We start from the raw sequence: 10832 nt of genomic DNA, 5'->3' as shown, positions 1-10832 counted from the left end.
GGTGCGTGTGTGGGCGCCTCCGAGGAAGGCCGGCGGGAGGGAGGGGGTGACGGCGGCCGGTGCCGCTGCCCGTGCCCCCGGCGGCGCGGCTGAGGGCGCCGGGGCTCAGGCTTCCAGCAGCGAGGGAGGCGCCGCCGGGGGGGGCTCCCCGACGGAGAAAGCGGCTCCCGGGTTCCCGGTCAGCGAAGAGCAGAGGGAGGAACTGCGAGAGGCCTTCGAGTTGTTGGACCCGGGCGGCTCGGGCCTGGTGGATGTCAGCGACTTGAAGGCAAGAAGCTGGAAAAATGCGGCGTGGGTCCTGGGGAAAACAAAGGCTCTGAGGTTTAGCGACTCCTGGCTTGGCCTCATTTCCCCCCCCCATGAAGCCCCACACTGCTGCGTTCCTCCTTTCACATGCCTCTGGGCTATGGGGGAGAAAACCAGGTCAGGAATGAGACCCTCTGCTCACAGTGAGCTTCTAGGGGGTGAAGTTGTCCCAGCACCCTCATCCAGAGGCAACTTTCCTACCCTGGTTGTGAATCTCCTCTGTCACGTTTTCATCAGTGCACCAAGATCACGTTAACCCGTGCTGCGGGGACTTTGTTTAGGCAGGCCTGGAAGGAGGCAGGGGTGTGCAGCGTGTCCTTCATAACCCATTTCACACGTGGAAAACCCCGTTACTGTGGTATTGCTGCTGTACTACCGTGCCTGCAGTGCGAGTTTTTAACAGTGTCCTTGCTCTGCCACTGATTGAACTGAGCCCAGATCAGTGGGGGGTTTAGGTCCTTTTTCTGGGATGCTGTGGAAAAAATCTCAGGATTCTCCTACCCTGTCTGTCTTCACAGTGACCCCCATCCTCAAGACGCTGAGGAGGAACGACATTTTGCAGGCAAAGCTCTCTTAAGAAGCCCTGTCCTCTAGCAGCCTTTGCAAACACAGTGCCGGTTTGCGTAGCTGAAGGGTGCTCAGTCTGCTCCTCTTCGGGATGTGTTTGCACAGCTTGAGTAACCCAGATCAGAAGCCTGGATCCCCTCAGGCTGGCAGAAATGGCACAGTTGCTTTGTGACCGCAGTTGCACTTGGAACTTGAATTGCTGTAGTCAAACAGAAATGACTGGCAGCGAACATAAATGTTGGAAACAGGGCTAATCATTTACAAGCAGCTGATAAACACTGCTGCGGAGCAGCGGCTGAGCAACTGTGTGTTTGCCATCGATTGCTTTTGGACCACTTGCTGTGCTAACAGATTTTGCTGCCTGAACTCTGACTGGTTACGCAGCCATAGGTGGTGTAAGGTTTGTGCCAACGTACTAGCCAGCGACCCGTAGGAGGGACTGAAGCCTTCCTGCTTGGCCCTCGCTGACAGCTCTTCGCTGATAATTTTTCACAGCCTCGTACTACTGATGTTAGACAGCTACAGAAGCCTGTTCTCTAGAGACAAAGTGGCAGATGAATAGCTGCTGATGAAAAGTTGGGGTTTTTTTCACCGCTTTCATGTTTCAAACATCTTTCCCTCTTTGTTTGATTTGTACACCAAGACCTTGGTCTGTTTTCTCTTTTGGCAGATAGCTGTAAGGGCTCTGGGCTGTGAATTGAGGAAAGAGGAGATGAAGAGAATCGTCTCTGAATTCGGTGAAGAAGGGTCGGGGAAGCTAACCTTCAAGGCATTTCTGCAGGTGATGACTCAGAAAATGGTACGTGAGCCCAGCCGGTCACAAAGAGTGAAAGTCCTCTTGCCTAACCTTACGATGCAGGTAGCCACAGTAGATTGGGTCACTCTGGTTCCCTGCAGCAGAGAAACGGGAGTGCTTCAGGGGTGTCATCTGAGCTATTTTAGCGATCTACCTTTGGGTGAACTGCCCTTCCATAAGCTACAGAGGGAGCAGGATGGCTTAGTTCAGATAAACACAGCTGCATCTCAGCAGAAATCTTCCCACAGCACCTGGGAGCCCCCACTTCCCTTCCTTAAACCTTTCCACATGAAATTTCAGTTCTGCCTTTACAGTCGCAGGGCTATTTATTCAAGACAGCGCTGAGCAAATGTTACGCATTAGATGCACAATTCACCATCTGTAGGTTTTTAGGGAAATCGTTCCTCAATACCCACTGACCCTGTCAGCTCCTCCTGCAGGCCCCAGCCACTGAAGCAGTGGGAGATAACCCACTTCAATGGCCATGTTGTCCCCAAAATGATGACTTGGATTTGTTTGCTGGCTAAAAGTGCCTGACTAGGGATTGCAGGGTGGTATGATGTCATGCTTACACGATGGTATTTTTCATTTCCTTGCTAAGGCAGAGCCATGTTTGGAAAAGGAGATCCTGGAAGCTTTCAAGGTGTTCGATTGCGATGGCACAGGCAAGATCTCCTTTGAGGATCTCAAGGTGGTGGCTCGTGAGGTTGGGGAAGACATCACAGATGAGGAGCTGCAGGTTTGTGAAGCACAAACATTCCTCTTGTGCTCTGCTCGGGGAGGGAGGGGAGCGTCTTACTGCGGGGAAGACTGCTCGGGGGACTGTGCTGCGTTGCTTTGCAGCGGACGTAATCTGTCTCGCTCGGGCCTTGTCCGAGACCTTCATTGGTGTTTGCACTTTGTGAGCTTCCACTCTCTCAGACCCAGCCTAACCTGGTCTCCAAATCTCTGCTATCCCACAGGAGATGATTGATGAAGCAGATGTGGATGGAGATGGGGAAGTGGACGAACAGGAGTTCCTACGGATACTGACACTGACCGACCCGTAACTACAGGATTTTGGTTTTTTTCTCCCATTCCCCTGTAAACAACTAGTTACAGTGTCATTTCTCTCCAGCTTCCTTATTTCTTATTTATTGCCTTTCTTGGGTGTCAAAACAAACCAAAATGTTGTTAACATTTCCTCTTTGGGGTTGATTTTCCTGCTCCCACTAGTGGAAGCAGTTTTTGGCATCCCAGCAAACAGCGTCATTACTAGCTTTGTGTCCATGTAGGTTGGATCTGAAGTGAGAGATTAATTCAAATTCTTCAGCTAGTCGCTGGAATTCTCCCTGTTGTATTTACATACCGGAGCTTTTCAGCCTATCTGATAAATTAGTCAAAACACCCTTAATCTCAGAAAATCCTGTCACCCTCAACTAACGCTGGTTTGGTTCTGCTTTCACCCATGTCATATCCATGCCTGAGTCTGGGTCCTGACAAATCCTAGCAAAACAAGTGGGATTTGTTGCTGGTGACCTCTTCCTGTACCGTTTTCCCCACTCATTGGCCAACCAGTAGCACTAGAAGCATCTCCTAATCCGGAGTAAAAGGCAAAAATGAAATCAGAATTCAGCCCATGTAAAAAGCATCAGGTTTTATTCAGTAGCAGAACTGTGTTCCTTCCTTTTGCCGCTAACTCCTCTGTTTGGTGAGGTAGGCAGGGAGCTTTGAAGCCTGACATGTGCCCACACTCCCAGTTACTGCCGGCTTGCTGTCCTTGGCAGAACACGACAATGCTTCCGTTGCTCTGGAGTTCTTTCTCCCCAGCAGCCACCAGTGGTCTGGTGGGGGGGAAGAACTCTGTCTGAGTAGCTGTTTGCCTGTGGACTTGTGGGTGTAAAAGGGGAAGGACATTATCCGAGGCTCAGTGCCCGCATTCTGGAGGAGATGGATTCTGTGGCTTTGTGGCTTTCAGGCAAGTCTGACCACTTCCCTGACCATTCTTCCAATGCCATCGTAGATCTCATGAATGGGGGCATTGCACATGAAGGCGCTGGTGGTCACCAGCTTGTTCTTCGCATCCACGTGGATTTCGGTGACGTGCTTGTTCACATGCTTGCAGCCGAGCTCCTTCATGGTCTCAGCAGTCTTGGCGTAAGGCCACCTGCAAGAAGGAAGGAGAATAAGCCCTGTGTGGGGAAGCCGTCATTGCACAGAGCCATTTGATGAAGGCCTAGCATGAGAATTCTGTTGATCAGAGATGGATGGTCCTACAGAAATCCTGCTCAATAGGTTCAAATCTTTTCCTGTTGGAGGAGGTTCTCCAGGACTATAGAACCAGGAAAACCTCCAGATTACAGCGAGTTAAAAATCTGAAGTAAAGCCAAAATAAGACCTTGATGTTCCACTGTAGATGTTCCACTACTTAACTCTGCCCACTCCAGACTTTATGTTTACGTTTGTTTTTTGTTTTTTTCCCCAGCTTCCTACAAGTGACATTACTTCCTAACCCTTTCCTAGCAAGAGCCGTCATAGTTCCTTCCCTACCACTGGGAGAATTCAGTCACAGCTTTCCCGTATGAGTAAAGAGTTTAACTCCCTCCCTCTCTTCGCACTGCCAAGCCTTGTGCAACCACCCTGTTCCTATCTAGGATCTGCTTAGCTTTATGAGTCAGTAATCTGGTGTCTTTCTGACCGTGGGACCATGAGATGTGTGAGACAGGGTGCTCCGTACACTGGGGAGGCATTGCTGATTCTGTGATGTTTGTGGTGCGACTTCGTATCAGCACTCCAAGGTCACTTACTTCTCACACTCTGTGTCATGACCCACAGTCAGCTCGCAGCCTGGGAAGATTTTGGCTGCCAGCACTGGGGAAATGCAGCACAAGCCGATGGGCTTTTTGGCAGCATGGAATGCCTTCAGCACGTCCTCCACCTCTTTGGAGACGATGCAGTTCTTGCCTTGAGTGGCCCAAGTACTCAGGTTTTTAGCCACTCCAAAGCCACCTGAGAAAAGAGAAACAAATTAGATGGGAAGATTAGGACTCCATGGCAGGACTTTTTTCAGGTATTACTTAGTAGAATGCTGAAATGGATTTGGTGGATGGCACCATTTGTCCAATGTTGGTAAAAGAATTAAAAACAGGCAAGCTGAACCTCGGTGAGCTGTCTGCCAGGAGGTGAGACATGAAAGCACCTTCCTTGCTCCATACTGAACCGAAGCGCAGAGGTGTCAATGCCCTGTTGGGTACTGAGTTTCACCCATGAGCTCTTTTCTGAATTCTGGTGGAACAGGCTGACAAGTTTTCACTTCTCTCTTACTCCTTGCTCCAGGCCTAATCCATCCCCGCTGAAATCGTGGGGTCCTACTCTCACTAAAGATGAGTTGCCAGACTGACCAAGCTTTCTGCTTTCGTGTCACCCCCTCTCTGCCCCAGCCTCTTCTCCCGGTAAGGGGGCCGGCACGTTGGTGAGGGAGGGGATAGTTCTACATCCAGTAAAACAAAGAAGCTGGGTAGATGGTACAGAGGATCATTCCATTGGCAGTTACCTGCCCTCTGTTGGGATAAGCTTATGCATTGCCACGTTCTCTTTTAATACAAGTCCAAGCTAGCATGCCAGTGCCAGCACAGATGGATGACGTCTGTCCTTCCAGTCTCAGCTTCCAGCCTGTCTCCTTCCCTGGTGGCTCTGCCCCATTCCTCTCCAGCCCGTGACTCCCATGGCATTCCAGGCCTTTGGCATATCTAAGCTGTTCCCAAGACTTGGGGCGTGCAGACCCTGCATGCTGTCCTACCTGGTATGATCAGGGCATCCAGCCCCTTGACATCCAGCGTAGCAAGATCCTTGATGTTTCCTCTGGCGATTCTGGCGCTTTCAACTAGCACGTTGCGCTTCTCCTGGGTTGGCTGTCCTTTCACGTGGTCCACCACATGCATCTGGTCAACATCAGGAGCATAAACCTCTGCCTGGGGAAGGAGGGGAGAGGGCTGTTATCCTGAAGTCGGGTATCCCAAGCATGTTAAAGATCCTAAGTAGCGAATGAAAGTGCTTGAGTTAGGAAAGAACTGTGCTGGTGAAGTCAGTGACCTTCAGGTTCACATGTGTCTCATAGTCGCACCAGGAATGATGCTGTCATAGGGAGTAGAAAGAAAGAAAGAAAGAGAAGAGAAGTGAAGAGAAGCAAAGCAAAGCAAAAAGAAAAGAAAAAAAAGAAAAAGAAAAGAAAGAGAAGAGAAGAGAAGAGAAGAGAAGAGAAGAGAAGAGAAGAAAAAGAAAAGAAAGAGAAGAGAAGAGAAGAGAAGAGAAGAGAAGAGAAGAGAAGAGAAGAGAAGAGAAGAGGAAAGAAAAGGAAGGACAAGAAAAGAGAAAATAAAAGAAAAGAGAAAAGAAAAGAGAAAATTAAAGAGAAAAAAGAAAAAAACAAAGGTCTTTTGTAGCTTCTGACCAGGAGCATTTACCCTGACCTTAAAGGAATGAGGGTGCTGTTAGGTGAAGCGAAGAAGCTAGCCCCCACTGCTTCTTTGGGGGCCTGAAGTGCTGGAGGGGAGCAGCGACTCCCTTCCTTCCCTGGCAAGCGAGGTGTCCCAAGAGCCATTGGTGAAGCCATTCCTTAGAAGTTTCCATCTGCATCCCAAGCAATCACCATCATCCTGCCCCGGCTGCCCCCCCGAAGGCTGCCAGCCCCTATGGGGGGGATGTCAAACCATGTGCCTCCCTTGGTGCGTTATCTTGGTCAGCCCGGAATTGCTCCAGCAGTTGGACTGGACGATCGATGTAGGTCCCTTCCAACTGAAATAGGCTGGCTTAGGCTAGGCTAGGCTAGGCCAGGTTGTGCCGTGCCGTGCCGTGCCACTGTGCTGTGCTATGCTATTCTTTGTTTCCTTAGGCAAGCATGACCGAAAAATAAAAGGAAGGGGTAGAAATAACTCCTGAGTTTCCTCCAGTAGAGGTCCCTACTGATCAAGGGATGAGTGCAGGATGGTGCTGCGAGCCTCCCAGTTGTGGGCATGGTGGGAGGGAAGCGACACAGCAGCTCCAGGAGAGAAGAGGAGGCAAAATTATAGGCAGCGGGGAAAAGGTTTGGGCAAGTCTCAGCTTTAAGCCAGAGGGTACACACGTGGAAGGCTTTGGAATCGGGTGGGCTGGCTCTGCAGCGCGTGTACATCACCACCCTGCCTTTGTATTTAGCAGAGCAGTTCCGATTCCCAGAAGAATGGCTCTGACCCCCATCTGTGGGCGGCTCCGAGCTGAGGGTAAGGGTACGTAGAGCCCCTCTCCCTCCTCCTCCAGTCTCGCAGAGAGGCTGTCGTGACTCATGGCGTATTAAAGCACTGCTCGAGGGTCGCCTTTGCTACCCCTATTCAAGTTCAACTCACAAGAACTTGTCTGTTTTCAGTTCTAATCCTCAGGGGCTTAGAAAAGATGCATTTCCAACAGCCAAAACGAACAGCAGTGTTTTAAACAGCAATACCAAAGCAGAAAAGAGGAAGTGCAAGCCAAAAAGAATAGGGAACGCATTTAGGAAAGTTTGTTGGGAGAGTTTGGCTGCACTCAGAGCACCAAACCAACCCCCTCGAGCAAAGCTACGAGAGCAAAGCAGAGACCAGGGAGCTCTCCGCGCTCGCTGCAGCAGCTCCGACACTGTGCCGTTTGCTTTGACTCCGAGCCCCCCTTACGCTTTGCAATCCCCCTGGCAGCCACGGAGAGCTTGTGCTCTGCCCGGCAAGCTGCAAAGCTCCTTAGAGACGAGCACCTTCTGCAAGGGAGCGAGGTTGAGAAGCGGAGTGGGGCAAAAGGAGCCGGAGCCGGGGCCGGAGCCTGCTCTTACCTGGGCCCCCTCCCTGCTGAGATGCACCAGCACCGCAGAAGACTCGTGGATCTCGCTCCCGTCGTAGACCCCGCAGCCAGCCAGCACGACAGCCACTCTCTTTCCCATGGTCGCAGCCAGAGCGGGAGGATTCCCTGGAGAGCCCCAAATTGCTGTGTGTCTCTGTTCACTGCCTGGAGCCTTTTATAGCGCGATCCCTCCCCCAGGAGCAGGTGGGGCCAGGAGGGCTGGGCTGAATTTCTTACTGGCAAGAAGGTTTTATTTCCAGTGCCACAAGCAGGCCATGTAAATATTATTTGTTTCCTCAACTGACTGCTCCCTTGCAGATCTTCCTCCCAGCACGTTGTCTCAGAGCATCCCCAGCTGACGTGACCTGTTCAGCAGAGCAGCTGTGTTTTTCCTTCTCAGCTGCCGATTTTCCATCCTATCTCAGATTAAAGTACCAAAGTCTTCGCACACAAGATGGGATCAAAGGGAGCCCGCCCAGGGCAAGTATTCAAGCCTGTGCATTCCCCTCTCTGCCCCATTGTTTTAAACCCTACGCTGCATGGGCAGCATCAGTCTTTTAACACCCAAGATTTCCTTTTCTGACCTTAAATGTTCTTGTCCTCATATCCCATTCCTCAAGAGTAGGCGTTTTGCGCTCAGCCGTAGTTGGGTCCTGAGGTTAGAAATCAATAACTCGATTATTCCTCAACAGCACCCCCTCTCCGTTTGCCAGGGAAGCGGTACCAGGAGTTGGCGGAGCCCTGACCTCTGCGGGGGGACGTGGCAGCACAATTCACAGTGTGGGATGGGGAAACTCTCTTGCTCATGCGGGGACTTGCTCTTCCTTGTCCTTGCTACGCTCACACCTGAGATGATTTATGTACCTCTCTTCTCCAGCTTTGTACCGCTGAAATACCCATGGCCTGTTGAGGCTGTCTTGCCGTTCTTCAGAGAACAAAAACCGTCATGCAGCGTGGCTGAAGAGTGTTTTCCAGGGGTTGCTTATAAGCAATTGTCCTCGGGTCTCTATTGTATTTGGAAGAGGCATGGAGTTCATCCTGTGTATAATGAAATAGGGTTTTGGCATGTTCATTAGTCATAGCCGGCGTGAGGAAGATTCTCATTGCTAACGCATGTGACTTCATTTATCGCACACATCTCTGGAAACTATTGATATCAGGGTACCACATACTCCTAGCTGTTACCTGTACAAGCGGGAACAAAAATCACATGAGAAAGCACTTGCAGTCCAGCTAATCCAACGCAGGCTTTTCCTTTCAGTCACTTTCATTTCCCAGAACAGGAATTAAACTGTGACATACATGTGGAAAGCATCCAAAGCCTTTTCACCGCTGTTCGTTGGGGTATCTAAGGTCTTCTAACTGTGGTGTTACTTCCTCCTGCGTGAAAAACCAGCTGAATCATGCTGCAACTTGAACAGGTAGTTGCTTCCTCCTTCAGCAGACTGGAGAGCAGTCCCGTTAATGATGGAGCAAAGATAGCCAGAGGCTGATGACTTGCACAAATTTACGATGTCCTTTAGCTCTGCCTGTCACAAAGTGGCTGGGCTGGTTCCCCTTACTGATAGGACTGGTTAGGAGTAACCAGACAAACCAGGCTTAATCTGGTGCTTCCTTCCTCATGTAATAAGATCATAGAATCATAGAATCATAGAATGTTTTGGGTGGGAAGGGACCCCTAGAGGTCACCCAGTCCAACCCCCCTGCAGGGAGCAGGGACACCTTTAAGCAGATCAGGTCGCTCACAGCCCCGTCCAACCTGGCCTTGGATGTTTCTTGAATATTGAGCCTAAAGATCTATCTGCAATAACATATTCTTGACAAATAATGCTTTTCAGCCGAGCTATTCCATTCTGTGTGGGAATGTCTGCACACCTTTATTAAGGCTTTAATAGTAACACCTTGCTTTAATGTGCATTAATATTCTAGTGAAGATGAGTGTGAAGGAACCCCCTTGCCTCAAAGCTCTTCTTGGAGGGTGAGCACAGTTAAAGATAACCGCCCCCCAAAGCACTGACGAAGCCAGGAAGGTTTGGGAGCTGTTACAAGGATCCAGCTGCGCAATGGGAATGTGCCATCGTGCTCCGGCCGGCCCGGAGAGCAGGAGGAGCAGGCTCCTGTGGCATTCCCTGCAGACCCTGACAGTCTGGGGTCGTTCTGAATGCTGCTTACAGATCTCTAAGTCCCATTTCCAACAGCTTTCCTGCCCTTCAGCCCTGGCCGTGGAGTGTGACTTACGGGGGAACGTAGAGCAGGGTCTGCCAAGAGGAGCACCACAACTTGCTGCTGGGGGCCTCACCCTTGACCAGCCCGGTGCTATTAGTGTGAAGCTCTTCACGCTGTTCTGCACCTTTTATCTTGTCAAGAGACTGGGAGTGGAATTTGCTTTAACTGGGGCTGATGGGAACAGGAGCTGAGTCCTGTGCGGGAATAGGCCCCGCACTGGTCCATCACACACAAACAAAACCACGGAATAATGAACATGAGCGCGGGCAGGTGTTGCCCCTGTTTTCCCTCAAAGCTCCGTTAGCTCTCACGAACAGGTCTCTGCCTAATTCCCACTTGGAGCATGACCCAGTGTGAGTCCAAGTCCAGCGTCCACTGCTTTCTGCAGCCTCTCCTCCGAAGACCCGTATGCCCCGATCACATATTCTCCGTGGGGAGGAGCAGGAATAGGTGTGAACAGGTCCTTCACGTTGCCTTTGGGATACGGCAGCGAGCATGGCGGCGGCTGATGCTCTCTCCCTGCCTGGGCGGTGCTCCTGGAAAGCCGGCGAGGCTCCTCCAGGTTTATCCTGACACTGGTGGTCTCCAGATTGCGTGTTTGCATTGACACCTCGCCCATGGAAACGACTTGGGAGGAGTCCCCCATGAGCGTGCGCGGAGCGGCTGGGTTCGACGATAGATGTGGAGCGATGGGTGGACAGAAGTCACCTCTAAGGGAACGGCGCTGAGTCTGCCCTGGGTTTGCCCAGCACGGGACAGCGGTGCCAGGCATTCATAGCTGTGACAGGGACAAACAGCAGGACCGTGGCCAGCATTAGGAGAAATAACTGGTCCCCAAGGAGCTCCTGGGCTTGCAAAGTACTTGTTTGCTCCAGCAAGATGGATTCTTTAAAAAAAACCCTTAATTTTAACCGGTGTAATTTCCTCACTGGCGGTGGCAAAAAGGCAGTAATAGTAATAAACCCTCAGCGTTTTTTTCAAGTGCCTTTTTTAACAAGGGTTAATCAACAGTAAAATTAACAGGCCCCTGGAGGGAGCTACCAGCAGTCCCCGCTGACTCACGGGCTGAAATTTATTGCAGCAAGGAGCTGGTTTGCATTTCCTCCCGCATGCGGAG

General features: G+C 51.0%; 2 protein-coding genes across 2 annotated transcripts in view; one reads left to right on the top strand and one right to left on the bottom strand.

Annotated features, from left to right (window-relative positions):
* LOC104127985 (caltractin) overlaps positions 1-2718 on the top strand; it is a 4100-nt gene extending 1382 nt beyond the window's left edge. Inside the window, exons 2-5 of the mRNA XM_009640700.1 lie at positions 25-268; positions 1544-1672; positions 2271-2408; positions 2632-2718. Coding sequence (XP_009638995.1) covers positions 25-268; positions 1544-1672; positions 2271-2408; positions 2632-2718 — 598 coding nt within the window. The remainder of the gene's footprint in view (positions 1-24; positions 269-1543; positions 1673-2270; positions 2409-2631) is intronic.
* Positions 2719-3622: 904 nt separating this feature from the next.
* On the bottom strand, positions 3623-7589 carry LOC104127974 (glutamine amidotransferase-like class 1 domain-containing protein 3A, mitochondrial). Its single transcript, XM_009640687.2, has 4 exons — positions 7482-7589; positions 5448-5619; positions 4456-4657; positions 3623-3815 (listed from the first exon to the last, which is right to left on the bottom strand). Exons 1-4 carry the CDS (start codon positions 7587-7589, stop codon positions 3623-3625), a joined length of 675 nt encoding a protein of 224 aa, XP_009638982.1.
* Positions 7590-10832: the final 3243 nt, after the last annotated feature.

The sequence above is a fragment of the Egretta garzetta genome, unplaced genomic scaffold (genome assembly GCF_000687185.1).
Source record: "Egretta garzetta isolate BGI_Z169 unplaced genomic scaffold, ASM68718v1 scaffold226, whole genome shotgun sequence".
In the NCBI taxonomy this organism is placed as follows: domain Eukaryota; kingdom Metazoa; phylum Chordata; class Aves; order Pelecaniformes; family Ardeidae; genus Egretta; species Egretta garzetta.
The sequence above is the reverse complement of the archived record's forward strand: the minus strand, read 5'-3'. Positions and strand labels throughout refer to the sequence as shown.